At 50.5% G+C, this 17,706-nt stretch overlaps 1 protein-coding gene across 2 annotated transcripts in view; it reads left to right on the forward strand.

Moving 5' to 3' along the window:
• CTDP1 (CTD phosphatase subunit 1) overlaps positions 1 to 17,706 on the forward strand; it is a 108,723-nt gene that overhangs the window by 61,753 nt on the left and 29,264 nt on the right. Inside the window, exon 11 of one of the 2 annotated variants that reach the window (XM_004462914.4) lies at positions 143 to 1,848. In XM_004462914.4, coding sequence (XP_004462971.3) covers positions 143 to 233 — 91 coding nt within the window. In that variant the 3' untranslated portion in view covers positions 234 to 1,848. Of the gene's footprint in view, positions 1 to 142; positions 1,849 to 7,156; positions 7,320 to 17,706 lie in introns of those variants that run through there. The other variant, XM_004462912.4, reaches the window with a different exon arrangement.

Here is a 17,706-nt window from a genome sequence, read left to right on the forward strand (position 1 = left end):
TGGCACTGATTAGGTTGTCCAGGTCTAGGGGCCCAGAATCCCGTCAGGCGCGGGCTCGGCCTCCATGTCGCAAGTGGTCGGCCAGGAAGCTTGCCCGTGGTGGACATGCTGACACAGGGACAGGTGCTTCCTCTGCCCACAGGACCTGCGCTGCGCTGCAGAAAGCAGCCCACCCTGCCCTGGCGGTGCTGCTCGTGCACCCTGAAAGCTGCCTGCAGGGTGAGAGCAGCTGAGGAGGCCCCGAGCAGAGGCCGAGAAGACTGTCCCACAAGCATCAGCGCTGAGCCCTCAGAAAGGATCCGCGCCGGAGGACTGGAGGGTAGGACGCCGTCTCTATGGTTGTGAAACTCGGCGGAGCATGCCTGGCCCTTTTCTTCAGGAAGTATCTGGAACTCGAAAGAGTCAGTGTTGGCGTGAACTCCCAAGGGGCAGCTCTGTGGGAAGCTCGGCCACCTGGCCACCTGCTCCGCCCCTGGCTTGGTGCCGCACGACAGCTGTTAGGAAGCCGCGACCCCCAGATCGCCCGCGTGCATGGAACGTGGCACACTACCCTACAGCGAGTGTCTGTAACATGTTAGTGAAAGGCACGAACTTCCTGCTTTTTTTTAAACAGCGTGCTGCGTGTCCAGCTCTGTACTGTGGGAGAACAGCACTCCTGCCCCTTCAGCCCTTCCAGTTGAGCAGGAGCCACGTAAGAGGGCACCACGCCATGGGGAGCTGGGCAGGAGGGGATGCGCAGCATGCCGGTCAGACAAAAAGGCCTGCGCAGTGGTGGCAGGTGCCAGGGGGCTCGAGGGGCTGCAGGACAGGAGCCCACACAGAGGCCTGGCCAGGGCAGTCCTCGAGGGCGCAGTGTGCGAGTCCAGCGAGTGCACAGTGGCCTCAGTGGGACGCTCCGTGAAGCGGCAGCTCCTCCGGGCCGACCGTCTCCTGACTTGTTTCATTCTCGTCTGTTCCGGTCTCATAAAAGCTGTGCTTGTAGCCGTCCAAATTACTTCCCTGCTGCTGTGAGGCCTGGGGCAGGGCCCTGTGATCGGAGCCTGCTGGGTCTCGTTGTGCAGGAGGGGTGAGAGCGTGGGCCCGCCTGGGCGGGCTTGAGCGCAGCTGCTGGCTTCTAGGCAACTGCAGCGGGCGAGCGGCTCGAGGCCCGGGGCTCCCGGGGGCCGCCCGAGCTGCTGTTACAGCCTGTCCAGCAGGAGGTTTAGTCCACAGTCAAGCGGGTCTGCTCAGAATGGAGATCTTGTTATGGTTCTAGCATGAAAAAAACTAGGGAATGTGCAGGAACAGTGGTGGCTGAAAGGGGAGGAAAGCTAGAATACAAAATGTGCAGCTGTGGAGCATCGTGAGCCCTCATGCAAGAAATGAGTATGTTTAGTAATGCACACGTGAGAACGTTTTTCTCTGCAATAACAAATGTACGTTAATGTTACAAGTTGTCAGTATCAGGGTGATATTTGTGCAAAAACACAACTAAAGCAAACTATGGATAGCAGTGTATAGTAATACAGTAATAATCTTCCATCAGTAGTTTAAGCAAGTACTCTAAGTGAAGGAAACTAGACAAAAAGTACTACATATTGTTTGACACTAGCTATACCAAATGTGAATACAAATAAAGTATAGAGATGGACATAGATTAGCAGTTATCTATCAAAAGATCGAGAGGTGATTTTTTTTGAAGTAATGAAGACGCTGTACTATTGAACGAAATGATGAATGCACAACTCTGATGATACCAAATGCCACTGATTATACACTTTAGATGGATTGTATGGTTTATGAATGTATTTCAGTAAAATCAATTATAATAAAAAACGAGGAAATCTGAAAACGGGCTGGACTTCTCGCTGATTTCCCAGTTCCAGTGTGCTCTGAGCTCCTGAACCTGTGGCTCCCCGCGCGGCCATGCAGTAATGCCTGCGTCGCTGCAGCAGGAGTGCCTGGGCTTCACACGAGCAAGAGCTGTTTCCCAGGCTCTGCTTCTCCTGTTGTTGAAAACAAAACCATAAACTTTTGATGTATCTTTTTCTTAACTGTAAAAAAACAAAGACATATTGTCTTAAACTATGTGGAGTGTTTAAAAATTAGATAGAAAATTGGTTTTTTAATTATTCAACCTTGCTTGAAGTAAGTGGCAATGTGCTAGGGGTATCTAAGATAAATGAAAAGAAATAATTAAGTGCTGCCTGAAAACATACTTACAGATGTTAAGCTGAACTTGAATAAGTTTACCACTTCTTTTTCACTTGTATAACACTAATAACATGGCACCAGATAACCACATATTTGTTCTAAAAAGTATATAATTTATGTGAAAAGCAGTTCAGTTTCAAGTGACACTGTAAAGAAACAAATGTTTCAGTTATGCCAAGTCTTTTCTGAGGAAAACAAACACTCTTTGGGCTGTAGTTTATTCTACTGAGTTGACTTGTGATGCAGTTTTCCTTGTTAAATGTGCAAGTGTGATTTTCATTAGAATATTTTAAGTTTTTACCGTCCTCTCTAGGCAGACAGGATATTTGTGTGGCTCAGCAAGTCACATCAATCACATGAACTTCACAGTGGAAAGTAGTGCTGCTGTATCTGAGCCAGTGCATGTGTATCATATTGGAGAACATAGGTATTTTCCCGAAAGAACCTTTGTCTCGTTGAACTGGTCCTGCTCTCCTGCTCTCTGGACTTGTGCATGAAGGAAAATGTGCCCAGAATTCACTGCTGTGTGCTGATGAAATGACCATGGCATGACCAGAAAGAAGCACCTGCCGAGCCCCCTGCCGCCCCAGCCTCGACGCGGCTCTGGAGACCTCTAGGGGCGGGACACGCTCACGTGGCACCCGTGCTCGAGGAGGTCCTGGGCTGGTGGCACCGTGAGTCACGTATATGATAGATCTTACCGGGTTTTTTTGGTAAGGTGAAGAGCCAATATGTCATCTTTTTAGCAGAGTAATTTTTTCTTTACTTTAAACCTATGGTCTTCCCCCAAATTATTTGATTTCATGTGGTCCGTGGGACGTTGCCTACTAAACATGGATATCCAGGCAGTTCCAGAACAGGGACCCCCCAAATGCAGGCTGTCCAGCTGGAGCAAGCGGCCCTGCCTGCGTCCTCGGGGGCGGGCGTCCCCCCACCCCGTCCACCTGTGCCCTGGCAGTGGCCTTGGCACACCTGCGTGCCGCAGGCACCTGTGCTCTGCTGCGACCCCTCCCCCAGCGCAGCGGCTCCAGTTCCGTGCATGGAACCTGCACAGCCTATTGTGACGCAGTCCTTGGCACCTGCCGTGGGGCTCCTGCGCTCCTGGTTCCTGCTTTCAGCTGTGGCTGTGGAGGCTGTAAGTTTGCCCTGACCCTGCCTTGACGTTCAGGGCCTGGGAGCCCGAGGTCCGAGGGGACGGGCCAACAGCGGCTCCCCTGGCTTGTCAAAGGGCCGCCCTGGAGAAACCCCGAGCCTCTTTCATGAGCTGCTCCTTCTCCCAGTACAACGTCTCTTCCGAGCCAGCTGTGCGCTGAGCACCAGGCACGCAGCAGTAGTGGCGCTTCTCCAGGATGGGCGGGGCAGGGCAGGTGGGGACAGTGCCTCACTGGGGCCGCGGGCGGGCATCGAGGGGCATGGGGGCGGCCGCTCAGGCCCTGCAAGGCCACCTGTTCTGAGCCCCTTTTTGTTTATCCGCATCACAGGAGGTGCTGTTAAGAGCTATGAGCGTTTGATTGGTGCATTAAACTCCAGGTTGAGCTGGCCGTGGCCCCCATGTGGCTGTGAGAAAGCAGCACTCCCACGGGCCCTTTGCCCGTCCCCAGCGGCAGCGTCCTGCAGAGCCGGGTGCTAGTCCACCCAGGACAGCTCGGCCGTGGGTGTGGACGAGGCCCTGGGCGCCCCGGAGCCTCCCGCTGCCCTCGATGATCAAACCACTCCCCATCCCTTCTTAACCCGGTCGACCGCTCATCTTTTCCCTGTTACGTAATTTTACCATTTCAAGACTGTCCTGTCAGTGGAGCCGAATGGCGCGTGCGTTTGGGGGAGCGGCTTCTTTCCACTCAGCGTGAGTTCCTGGGCTCTGTCCGGGTCGTTTGGTCAGCACCGCGCGGCTCCTGTGCACCGTGGCTTGTCGGGCCGTCTGCCCCCGGAGCACGCCTGGGCTTCCGATTCGGGCTGCACACTGCTGTGGGCATTTAGGTGAGCTTGCCTCCCGGTCTCGGGGTCGGCGCCCGGAAGCGCCCTGCGGGCCCTGCGGTGGCAGCAGGGCTGACCGCTCTCGTGCGGCCCCTCCGCGTCACACTCGGCAGCAGAGGAGAGGGCCAGTTTCTCAGCCTCGCCAGCTTCTGGTGGTGTCACCATTTCCTTTACCACTCTGGTGTCCGTGAGTGATAGGCACTTGGGTCTCGTTCAGATCTCCCTCGTGCTGGAGGACTGGGTGCCCGCACAGGCGCCGCTGCTGCCTGCGCAGCTTCTCAGGTGAAGTGTCTGTTGGTGTCTTTTGCACATTTTCTAATTGAACTGTTTAATTTCTACTGTTGAGTTAGGGATTTTTTTTTTAAGGTTTATTTTTTCCCCACCCCCCTGCCCCACACACATACTCCCTGTTGTTTGTGCTTGCTGTGTCCGTTCATTGCGCTCTCTGTCTGCTCTTCCTCTTCTTTAGGAGGCATCGGGAACCAAACCTGGGACCTCCCATGTGGGAGGCATGTGCCCAACTGCTTGAGCCACATGCACTCCGTGCTTGCTGTGTCTCTTGCTGTGTTTCCTCACCGTGTCTCCTCATTGTGTCGTCTTGTTGCAACATCTTATTGCATTAGCTCGCCACGCTAGCCATTAATATCAGCTCACTGTCTTGCTTGTCTTTTTTTTTTTTTAAGATTTATTTTTAATTTATTTCTCTCCCCTTCGCCCCCCCGCCCCCAGTTGTCTGCTCTCTGTGTCCATTCACTGTCTGTTCTTCTGTGACCGCTCCTATCCTTAGCAGCAGCACTGGGAATCTGTGTTTCTTTTTGTTGCGTTATCATGTTGTGTCAGCTCTCCGTTTGTATGGCGCCATTCCTGGGCAGGCTGCGCTTCCTTTCACACTGGGCGGCTCTCCTTGTGGGGCGCACTCCTTGCACATAGGGCTCACATATATGGGGGACACCCCTGTGTAGCACAGCACTCCTTGTGCACATCAGCACCGCACGTGGGCCAACTCCACATGGGTCAAGGAGGCCCGGGGTTTGAACCGTGGACCTCCCATGTGGTAGGCGGACGCCCTATCCACTGGGCCGAGTCTGTTTCCCTTGCTTGTCTTCTTTAGGAGGTGTTGGGAACTGAATCTGAGGCCTCCCATGTGGGAGGCAGGCGCCCAACTGCTCGAGCCACATCCGCTCCCTGGAGAATTCTTTATAGTCTCTTGTTGGACGTGTTTACGAGTGTTTCGTCCAGGCTCTGGCTTTGACAGTCTTCAGCAAAGCCTGAAGTTCTGTTCATCCAGTTTTCCTTTTGTGGTTGTGCTTTTAGTGTCAAGTCTAAGATCTCTTTCCCTAGCTCTAGATCTTGAAGACTTTTAATTTTTAAAGCTTCCTGTTTTGCATTTAAGTTTGTGTTTTATTCTTATACAAGGTACAGGACAGGTCGGGGTCTGCTCTTGTTCCCCGTGGCTGTCTAACCTCGCCAGCACCGTTTGGTGAAAGGCTGTGCGGGTCCTTTGTTGGAAACCCGCTGGGCGTGTGTGGAGCTACTTCTGGGCGCTCTCTGTGCCCACGGAGCTCCGCGTCTTCCCTCTGCCTCAGCGCAGCTGGCGTCAGTGCAGCTGTGGAGGAGCCTAGAGAGCCGAGACGGTGCCTCCACGCCAGCCTTCCTCTGCAGAACCCGGAGCCACCCCGCCTCCTTTGCCTCTCCATACACATTTCAGAACATTGTGGTCTCTGTCTGCACATTGCCCTTCCTCTCATCGTGCCTGGTTTTCGTCGAGTCCTGGGGGTTTTCTGTGTAGATAATGGAGCCATCCTGTCTCCCCTTCGGATGCGTGTGCCTTCCACTCCTGTTGTTTCTTGCCACGTTGCCCTGACCAGAACTTGCGGCACTATGGAGCCCGCGTGGTGGGGCGGACGTTGGCGCCGTCCCTTCACGCACTCGGCCCTTCTCTAGGAAGTGTGCTGTCAGCTGTAGGGTTTTTCCAGAGGCTCCGTATCACGGAGAGGCTGTTTTCCTCTATTCTGAGAGCTCTTAAAATACTTTGTGTTGACGTGCCGTGTCATTGTTTAGCTGTGTTGGAGTATTGGAGTAGCCTTGCTATCCCCAAGCCCACTGGGTTCTGCTTTCAAAAGATCAGCTGCTGGAAATCACTCAGAGAACGTAGCTGCCAGGTTCAGAAAGGTCTGCCTAAATTTCTGACAGTCACAAACATATGCAAAAAAAGATTCAGTAAGAGTTGACATTATAGCTTAGAATAAATATAGAGAGAAAACATTAAGAAACTGTTTCAAATGCAACTTTCATTTTAGCATAATGCATCAGTCCCTGTGGCGTAGGCATGTTGATAACTGTAAGGCCATCCTTGAAACAGAAGGTTGATCCCTGCCAGTTGATTTATTATATTGATATTTAACAATAGAATTATACAATCATGATCCTAACTTAACTTTTCCTGACCTTTGTGAACAAACGATTTTAATTTCAGCCACTTAAAGTCTACTTCTTAAATTCACCTTTACATTTTTTGTCTGTTTTTGGGTTTTCAGAATTAATTATTTGGTCTGTTTTTAAAACCCAAATAACTTCACATTTCTTAAAGTATTGCTAGGTTATAAATGATTTGTTTTCCTTTTCACTTTATTAGAAGAGAAATAAGACTTTCTGTTGGTTTCTAAGAATTGTTCATTTTACATTTTGCCACTTTTTGTCAGTTCTGTGGATAAAAGAAGGTAGGTGCTAGCCTTCACCCAGAGTCAGCATAAACATGATTTGTCACTCAGCTGCTCAACCACCAAAAATTTGACCTATTAAGTAAACTTTGACAAAGTATAATTAAGCAGGCAATATTGGCAAAACATGCTGTTTCTCTGAACTAAAATATTCTGCACGTATGTATTCGTTTGTTTTCCTATTCCGAGAGCCAGGAATCTGATTCAGTGCTGAAAAGGTACAATTCAAACTGGTTTTCCTCATGTGGGACCTGTAAAATTCATTTCAGAATTGTTGAGCCACATCAAGGGCAGATGTTTGACGAAGAGCTGCCAGACCACCGCGATGGAGAGCAGCCTGGTCCTTCCAGAAGGAAGCGGCAGCCCAGCATGTCAGAGACCCTGCCGCTGTACACGCTTTGCAAGGAGGACCTGGACAGCATGGACCGCGAGGTGAGCCCCCGGGCGCGGCCGCTGGCACCGCCTCCCCGTCACCTCGAGGGCAGGCGTGGCATATGTGAGGTGGACCTTGTCGGGGCTGTGTGTTGTTTCGGACCGAAGCTTTTCTTTATCATGAAACATTTCTGTTGAAAGATGTACCATGACATTAAGTGGTGGCGGTGAAGTTTGGCACAGAAGTGCACTTTGGAAAACGTCCGTCGTTTCCCAGCCAGGGCGATTGTGCGCCCCGCATACCGGCTGCGCTCCGGGGCGTGGGCTGTGTTCCGGCTTGGGGGCTGGGGCCGGGTTCGGACACTGCAGCACAGTGGAGCAACCCAGTGACCATGTCCGGTGAGCCTCGCTTCGCCCAGCCTCCTTGCTCTACCGGGCCTCTCCCTCCGGATTCCTCGCCGTGTGTGCAGGGCTCCGAGGTGGCCCCTGGGCCCCGCGCTGGTCCACGTCCACTGCGTTAGGTGATGACAGCACTGGCTCTTATCCATCGGCTGTCGAAGGGAGTTGAATGTGTGTGTCCTGGGAAGGAAAAGTCCTAAATGCGTACCGCAGCTTTTAGTCATTCTGAAATAAAATTTAATCTTGAACCCTTAGGTTTGACTCATCAGGAGTGAGACTTGCTGAAAGGAGACACAATGCCTGGGCCGTGTAGCCCAGGGAGCCTCGCGCTGCCCTGGAAGTGGCGGCGAGAGGAGGGTTTGTGTTCTGGGCTTGTCTCCTGAGTGCTGCTTGAGCCCCAGGGCTGTCCCGGGCCCCAGGGGAGGGAATGGCAGGAGCACCTGTCCTGGGCGCAGGTGGCACACCCCTGGAGACACGGTTGGCCCCAGAGGTGATCAGATGGAATCAGAGCCCACTCTTGGGGGTGGCCTGTGGGCCATGCGTCCTTGGAGAAGCATTGTCCCTCCCTCTCGACATCCCTTTTCTCAACCCGAAGGAGAAAATGCTGGGAAACCGTAGCACGGATGTCCACCGTGGCACCCCCAGCGTCACGGGCTGCTGCCCTGCCATCTCCATCGCAGGGAGGAGGCCGCTGGCGTGGGCGCACGAGTGCCCGTCCCCGTGCCTGGGCCTCGCTGCGTGCCACTGCCCGGGCGCTCGAGGTGCTCCTGCCTCCTCCCATGGTTGAGCAGAGGCTCACCGGGCGCCGGCCCGCTTGCCCTCCAGCTAAGCGGCTGCAGCCCCTGCCGCGCCCCTGCGGCCCAGCCTCTTGTCCAGCACTCCCAGGAGCTTGAGCCGTCCTTGAGGTGCAGTGGCCGCCCACCTGAGCAGGCTGTCCTGGTGCTCTGGAGGCAGACCTCGTGGCCCCTTCAGGAGAGGTGGACGCCACCTCCACACCTGGAGGGAGGAGCATGAGGGCGGCTCCCCAAGGGCAGCCGCAGACGGGCTGGCCTGCACAGTGTGGACGACGCCCAGCAGGAGGACGGCCGTCCCCAGGGGCGAAAAGTCCGGCTTCCTCGGCCCTGCTCCAGACAGGGAGAGCCAGCAGCGCGGGGTGGGCTGCCTGGTGGCCTGTGTGTGAAGAGACAGTTTGGGGATCCTGCGGAGTATAATAACCACATTTCTTTCTGCAGAAGCTGAGAAAAGCGTCAACATATTAGAGATGATGGAAGAGAGGAAGTAAAGGGCAGAGGGCAGGAAGCCTGGGGCCCAGGGGAGGAGGTGCTGCGCCGAGCCCCCAGCTGGCGCGCGCCCTCGCACCCAGCACCGCCTTTAACCCTGCGGTCGGGCGGCAGCTCTTGAAGCTTTGGTTCCAGGTCCCTTACACTTCAGGAACCCGGAGTGTCTGCGTGGGGGCTGTAAGGCAGTGTTTACTGCATGGAAGTTAAACCTGAGAATTTTTTTTTCCTTTTTTCTTTTTTTTTAAAAAAAATACAGTCACACTGTATCTGTCCAAAGTGTACAATCAATGGCTGTTAGTGTAATCACAGTGTTGTGCATTCATCACCCCCAAAAATTTTAGAGCAATTTTATTATTCCAAAGAAAAAAAGGCCCGCACCCCTTAGCAGTCACCTCTTAATCCCTCTGTCCTTCCCCAGGCCTACATAGTAACCACTGATCTTTTTTAAATTGATTTATGTTTGTATTTAGTATAAATGGAATCATACAATACTTAGTACTTTGTGTCTACTTTCTTTCACTTAGCATAATGTTTTCATTTTCGTTTTTTGCTTATTGACGTCTTGTCACTAGCATACATTTGTTCAGTTTCAAAGGAAAACAGTCTTATTTTTGCGCTGTTACCATATTCGTATTCACATGAGGTTTTGCTATGCTGTGCACTCCATGTATAGCTTTCCTTCTAGTAATGTACATGGCCTTGGACTTCCCCTTTCAACCACTGTCATGTCCGTATAATAGCACTGCTAGTGACAAACACTCTGTTGTGCTTTCCCCTTTTCTATTCATTTCCAAAAGTTTACAAACAGTTCTTCTGAGGATATACCCACTAGTGGTATTGCAGGGTCACGTCGCAAGTCTATATTCAGCTTCTTCAGGAACTGCCAAGCAGCCCTCCACAGTGCCTGCACCATTCTCCATTCCACCAACAGAGGATAAGTGTTCCTGTTTCTCCACAGCCTCTCCAGCACTTGTGGTTCTCTGTCTTTTTTATAGTGGCCATTTTCATAGGTGTGAAGTGATATCTCATTATAACTTTGATCTGCATTTCCCTAATCATTACTGATGTCGAACATTTTTTCATGTGTTTTTGCCTTTTCTTCTTTCGATAAATGTCTATTCATGTCTTTTGTCCATTTTTTAATTGGGCCATTTGTCTTTTTATTGAGTTGTAGCATCTCTTTATGTATCTTGGATATGAAACCCTTAACAGATATGTGATTTCCAAATGTTTTGTCCCATTGAGTCACTGTCTTTTCACCCTTTTGTCCGTGTCCTGTGAGGTACAAAAGTGTTTAATTTTGAGAATGTCCCATTTATCTATTTTTCCTTTTGTTGCGTGTGCTTTGGGTGTAAGATGCGAGAATCCACCGTCCACCCAAGACCGTAAAGATGTTCGCTGCGTTTTCTTCTAGGAGTTCTGTGGTTCTGGCTTTTCCATTCAGGTCTTTGACCCATTTTGAGTTTATTCTTGTAGGGAGTGAAGTAGGGGTCCTCTTTCGTTCTTTTGGTTATGGATATCCAGTTTTCCTAACACCATTTGTTGAGACTGTTTTGTCCTGTTAACATGGCTATGGTTGGTTTGTTGAAAACCAATTGACTGTATAGGTGAGGGTTTATTTCTGGGTTCTCCATTCTGTTGCACTGATCAATGTGTCTGTCTTTATAACAGTACCATGCTGTTTGGACCACTGTAGCTTTGTAATATGTTTCAAGGTCAGGCAGTGAAATTCCTCCCACATTGCTGTTCTTTTTTAGAATGCTTTTGGCTATTTGGGTGCACTTTCTCTTCCAACTAAATCTGATAATTACCTTTTCTAATCCTGTAAAGTAGGCTGTTGGAATTTTGATTGGTGTTGCAATGAATCTATAAATCAGTTTGGGTAGGATTGACATCTTCATGATATTTAGTCGTCTCATCCACATAGTATGTCTTTCCATTTGTTTAGGTCCTGTACTTCTTTGGTTAAATTGATTGATTCTTAGGTATTTGAGTCTTTATGTAGCCATTATAAGTGGAATTTTTTTCTTGATTGTTCAGGACTAGTGTACAGATACATTACGGATTTTTGCATGTTGATCTTGTGTCTTGCCCCTTTGCTGAACTTATCAGCTCAAGTAGCTTTGTGGTAGGTAGTCACTTCAGAATTTTCTAAATAAGGGATCATGTCATCTGTGGATAGTGAGAGTTGTAGTCCTCTTTTCCTGTTTGGATGCCTTTTATTTATTTGTTTTCTTGTCTGATTGCTCCAGCTTGAATCTGGGACAACACTGAATGTCAGTGGTGTCGGTGCGCATCCTGTCTTGTTCCCATTCTCAGCAGGAAAACTTTCAGTCTTTCACCATTGAGTAAATGTTGGCTATGGACTTTTCAAACATGTACTGTACCATGTTCAGAAAGTATTCTTCTATTCCCATCTTTTGGAGGTTTTTGTCAAGAAACAGTGCTAAATTTTGTCAGGTGTCTTTTCTGCATCATTCGAGGGGATCATGTGATTTTTCTTCAATTTATCAATGTGTTTTTTTACACTTAATGATTTTTCTTGCATTTAACCACCATTGCATAGCTGGGATAAAATCCAGTTGATCATGGTTTATAATTCTTTTAATGTGCTTTTGGATTAGGTTGCCAGCTATTTTGTTGAGGATTTTTGCATCTGTATTTAATTAGAGAAATTGGTCTGTAAGTTTCTTTTTTCTTAGTATCTTTGTCTGGCTTTGGTATTAGGATGATGTTGACTTTATAAAATGAGTTTGATAGCATTCCTTCCCAGTCAGTCTTTTTGGAAGAATATGAGCAAGACTGGTATTCGATCTTCTTTGAATGAATAGTAGAATTTACCTGTGAAGCAGTTTGGTCCCGAGGTTTTCATCTTTGGAAGATGTTTTATGACTCTTTCAATCTCTTCACTTGTCATTGATTTGTTGAGGTCTTATGTTTCTTCTAGGGTCACAGTGTAGGTTGTTGTTCCTGTGTTTCTAGGAATTTGTCCATTTCATCTACATTGTCTAGTTTTTTGGCATGGAGTTGTTCCTAGTATCCTCTTTATATCTCTTATTTCTTTGGGGTCATTGGTAATGTCGCCCCTCTCATTTCTGATTTTATTTACTTGCATCTTCTCTCTTTTTTCTTTGTCAATCTCGCTAATGGATTTGTCAATATTTTTTATCTTCCCAGAGAACCAGCTTCTGGTTGTATTGATTATCTCTCTTGTTTTTTTGTATTCAGTTTCATTTATTTCTACTCTGATCTTTGTAATTTCTTTCCTCCTCCTTCTTTTGGGATTAGTTTGTTGTCCTTTGCTGTTCTTTTTCTAGTTCTTCCAGGTGTGAGATTAGGTCTTTGATTTTAACTCTTTATTATTCTTTAATATAAACTTTAAGGACTATAAATTTCCCTCTCAGCACTACCTTTGCTACGTCCCATATGTTTTGGTATGTTGTGTTCTCACTTTCATTGATCTCAGTTTCTCTCGTAATTTTTTCCTTGACCTACTGATTGTGTTGTTTAATCTCCATATATTTGTGAATTTTCCCTTTTTCTGCCTGTTAATGATTGCCAGCTTCATTCCATTATGATGAGAGAAAGTGCTTTTTAAGTTTCAATTTTTAAAAAATTTATTGAGACCTACCTTGTGATCCTAGATACAATCTCTCCTGGAGAAGGAGCCATGAGTGCCTGAGAAGAAAGCTGTACTCTGCTGTTTTGGGATGTGATGCATTATAGATGTCTACTACATCTAGTCCATTTATCGTATTTTCCAAACTCTCGGTTTCCTTATTTATCCTCTGTCCAGATGTTCTGTCCAGTGCTGAGAGTGTAGTGTTGAGGTCTCCGGCTATTACTGTAGAGACACATATTTCTCCCTTCACTTTTGTCTGTGTGTGTCTCATATTTTGGTGGACCCAAGATAGGTGCGTAAATATTTGTTATTTCTTTTTGGGTGAATTGCCCCTTTTGTTAATATACAATGTCCTTCATCTCTTACAACAGATTTGCATTTAACGTGTATCTTGACCGATAGTGGTATTGCTACTCCAGATCTTTTCTCCTCACCCTTTGCATGGCATATCTTTTTCCATCCTTTCACTTTGAACCTGCCTGTGTCCTTACATCTGAGGTGAGTCTCTTGTAGAAGCAAATAGATGTCTCCGTTTTAAAATCCGTTCTGCCAGTCTGTATCCCCGTGTTATTACAAAGGCCTGGCTTAGGGATCTCTGCAGAGAGGGGGGCCCCGCTGCACGCTGCCTCCTCTGAAGTCTCACACGGGCTGCCTGACGGCCGCAGGGTGGAAGGAAAGCAGTGCCTTGCTGTCATGGACCAGAAGAGACGGCGGTGCGCCCAGTGGCCCCGCGCCCCTCCTCCCAAGCCATCGCTTCATACCAGTGTGCTTTAGGATCGTCTTCCCACGGAAACATCATTCTACCCCACTTCTTTAGGCACGTTAGAAATTCACTCGTGTTTTATTTCCATAAACACATTTCTATGGGGAAATGTGTCCCTGGGCATACAATCCCGTGGACACGTCTGGAATTTCTTCTTATGTTTAATGCTCCCTGGGTGCTGTGTGACTAGAAAACTCCACCCTCTGGATGACTACTGCCTTTTTAAGACTCTTTACCATGTTGCTTCTAATTTTTTTGTCCATTCCTTTGTCGATGTAATGCCACTCCATGTTCTGATTCGGAAGGTCACTAAATAACGTCATGTTAGGTATCAGTAATCTACTATCTGAAAACTAATGGGGAAATCTCAACGCAAATCCATTTGCCATTTAAAAAAAAAGAAGGACATATGAAGTACCATGTGGGCCAGGAGTTCTTGTGGGTTGTTTTCCTGTTTCGGGACTGCGTGAATGCAGGGTGAGCCGAGTGACGTGGCAGTGGGCCTTCAGGCGCAGCCCCGCGTGGCTAGCCAGGCTCTGAGGTGCTGCTTGCCAGCAGGTTACCTCAGCGTTTACGTGGCTACTGGAAGACAAGTTACCTTCTGAGGCAGAGTCTGAAGGTTAAAGGTGGTGTGTCCTGCAAAAGCAGCCAGTCCCTGCAGAAAACTTTCTCCTAAGCTGGGATTCTTGTCTCCCTTGTTTGCTTTGGAAACACGTCTGTCTGTCTGGGCCATTGTCAGAATGGTTATAACAGGTGGGCTCCTGTTGGCTTTCGTGCTCCCAAAGCCAGACATGTGGTGTCGTTCCCAAGACCAGGAACTGAATGGGGGAAGAGGGACACCATTGCCTGACCGGGGAGGGAGAATGCTGGAGAGAAGGGAGCTCGAGGAGGACTGGAGGCATCCTGGTGCGTGCTCGGCAGCTGTGGGTCATTGGGAGGCCTCCTGGGGGAGCAGCGCTGCCCGTCGCCGGCGCCAGCGGCACGCTTCACAGCACTCAGGAGTCACTGGGCGCGCAGCCCCAGTGCTGCTTCCTGTAACTCTGGCTGCCGCATGTGATGATGGTCAGGGCTCGTCAACATGGACCAGGGCTCTGGGAGGGGCCCGGCTGTCAGCGCAGGCTCCGGAAAGGCCTGCAGGCTCATCTCCTCCTCCCAGAGGTGCTGGGGAAGTCCCACGACACACCTGCACTTTCCGTCGACTCGGGCCCCCCTCGGCCTGCTGCCGTCTCAAGAGTTCTTCAGATGCGGCTCCAGAGGGGGCTCTGAAGAAGCTGCTCTGTGGACCCAGCACTGTGAGAGAATCACACGAAATGGCCTGGGTTTATCACTTCAGAGGAAGCACGATGTATTAGCCAAAGGGGTGCTGATGCAAAATATAGAACTCTAGCTGGTTTTTATAGAGGGTATTTGTGGGGGGTAGGGGCTTACAGATACCAGGCCATAAAGCCTAAGTTACTTCCCTCACCAAAGTCTTTTGCCGCATGTTGGAGCGAGATGCTGCCGACGTCTGCCAGGTCCAGGCTTCCTGGGTTCCCTGGGTTTGCTTCTCTTTCTTCACAACCAGACTCCTCTATGTGCTTACTTCCCGGGGCTCCAGCTCAAGACTCCGGCATCAGAACTCCAGCATCAGCTCCAGGTCTGTCGTACTGACATGGCCCAGTCAAAGGCCTCGTCATAACTTAATCACCCCCAGGTGCAGGCCAGATGACAGACATAGTCCAGTACTGTTTTTGGAATTCATGAACCACGCCCACTGCTGCACACAGGCAGCAGTCAGGCACGGAATTCGACTTAGACGTGAACTCCACGTCTCGACACGGGCAGGTGGAGACCTAGCCAGTGCTGCAGTGCGGCCGGCTGGCCCCGGGCCCTGGTGAGGGAGCTGTGGCCGGCAGGGCTCGTGCTGCCCACTGGGGCTGTCTGCAGCCAGGTGTGGCACCCCCCCCCCCCCAGGACTTGGCGTCGTTCTGGCCCCACAGCTGGTGACCTCACAGCAGAGGCTCACGCGGCCTCCACGGCCAGCACTGCATCCAGGCCTGGCTTTCCTTGAGAACCCTGACACCAGATGAAACCTGGAAATCTCATTTTTACACATCACTTTCAGAAGGATTAATCGTAGAAGGTCATTCTCTTCAGAATACAGTGGATCTTAGGCATGCTTATGTGTGCTTTTTGTTGTTCTTAAATATTTGAAAGGCAGATATCTCCACTGATAACTATAATTTCATGGTAGTCTGTAATAAACTGTGTGTTTGGGAGACAAAGCAAGATTAAGAGGAATTAAGGTGGCACATACGTGCAGCTCTTAGTTGTAAGAAAGAGCAGGACATGAACGCACTGCGGGGAGAGGGCACTGGCCACCTGCTGGCCCAGGGCAGGGTCCCCCTGCCCTCACATGCCGGCGGAGCTGGCTTGCTCTGCTTGTGCCCCGTCTGCGCGTGTGCTGCGGTGTGCACGGCTCTGCTGTCCTCCTGTTCCTGCTGGTTGCTGGCTGACAGCTTCTTCTGGCTCTTAGGCCATTTGTCAAACACGGTACCACACTACACAGCTGTGGGCTCGGTGGGAGTGAGGGCGGGAGCCCCTGCGGGCACAGACGCTGTCACCTTGGACATGGCCGACGTCCTCTCCCTGGCCTTAGCTCCCGGTTCTGGGCATGGGTGACTCTTTGGCCTGATTTGTCACCTTTAGCACCACTTGGCACAGTGCCTTTAGGTTTGTGTTTGGTTGGGTGGGTTGGTTAGTTGATTGGTTCTGGGTTGTTTGGTTGGTTGGTTATGTTGTTGGTTGGTTATGTGGTTGGTTGGTTGGTTATTTGATTCGTTGCTCCATAGTTGGTCGGTTGTGTCTTTGGCATAACAAACATGTTTTTGCTCTCAGTTGCTCCTTCTGCTGGACACGCACCCCCATGTGACGAGTTAGTTGTTGATGCTGTTTATGGAGAACGCAGCCTGCGATTTAAAGGACACCTGGTGGTCATGAGGCTAGCCCGTGCGCCAAGGTGGCCTCTGCCCGGCATGGGTAGCCATGCTCGGTTCTGCCAGGGGGCCTGGACAGTGTGGGGCCTGGGGAGCTCACCTCTGCGTGGGCCTTGTGTGCGTCTGGAGCCTGGGTCCGAGCACATCGGACATAGCCTATGGTGCAGTGCCCCCAAGTCCAAGCCCCTCGCCCCACACTTCCCTGATCGAAGCGAGACAGAAAGAGCTGCTGCCGTGGAAGGGCTGGCCCCTGGGAGGCGGCTCCAGCCAGCGCAGTTTCTGTGTGTTGTGAGTGTGCATGAGCAAGATGGAGCGTGGCCTCTTCCGCCGAGGGCTTGGGCTTAAGCCCTGCGACGTTTGCGTTGCCAAGTGTGAGAAATCCGTGAGGGGAGGGGGCAAACGGTTAGGCCCTCTCAGGCTCTCGCTTCTACTAAGTGCCACATGTTCATTTTCTGGTTAGTTTTCTGCATGTAGTAGCTTTACTCTTTTAATCTTACCACCAAACAATACTTAACAGGATTGTTCATGGGGTAAGCATCCTCAGGTGCCTGTTCACCTGGTGTCCAGCGCTGAGTGCCTGCTGCATGCGGGCTCTGCACTGTGTGCCGGGGGAGGCGGGGCCGTGGGCGCCCACCTTGCGGGCACAGCCAGCAGCAGGCGTCCTGCAGCTCCGGCCCTGCAGCAGTCGCGTGGAGCACGCCGCTCCTCGGTCAGAGCGCTGCTGTGCAGGTGGCGGCGTGCTGCGTCAAGAACCGCGTCGCCTTTCCTGCCTGCCCTAGCTGTCAGGGGCTGCAGGCAGGGCCTCTCCCTGCACTGGCCTGACCCTCCGCCGTCTGTCCAGGTGGCGTGTGTGTGCCTCGGCTGGCGGCTGCGGAGCCTTCCGAGCTTACTGCACCGGCGGACACTTGTCTTTCTCTGGAACTAGAGAAAAGATGGGTTTTAAGCCGATAGGGGAAATTGAAACAAACTTTAGGAGTGAATCCCAAGAGGCCTCTTGAAAACAGGCTTCTTGAAATAGATTCTAACAGAAAATTGCCGTAGCTCCTCCAGAGATGCCAAGGCTTTTGTTGTGTTTTTTTTTTTAGTTTTGTTTTTTTCCCAAGATAATTCATGGTAGAGTGCCATTTCAGCTTCATTCCAGTGTCTGTAGAAATGCACGTGCATGATGATGCTGCTGCAGAGTTAAAGGCCGTACGTATTTTCAGTGTGAGCTGTGGTAGGATATTCTAGCAGAAGGCGTAGTACAGCCAGGTAAGCCACAGCCAGGAAGCTCACATTCCAGGCGCTCCACAGGCTGCACTCGGTGCTTTTCGTTAAGTGCCTTTGGTTGAGTGCTGCCAGGAAGACGTCGGGCATCACGGGCCTCGTGGCGCGGTGCCTGTGCAGCTGCCACGCCAGGACGTCACGT

The sequence above is a fragment of the Dasypus novemcinctus genome, chromosome 16 (assembly GCF_030445035.2).
Source record: "Dasypus novemcinctus isolate mDasNov1 chromosome 16, mDasNov1.1.hap2, whole genome shotgun sequence".
Taxonomy (NCBI): Eukaryota; Metazoa; Chordata; class Mammalia; order Cingulata; family Dasypodidae; genus Dasypus; species Dasypus novemcinctus.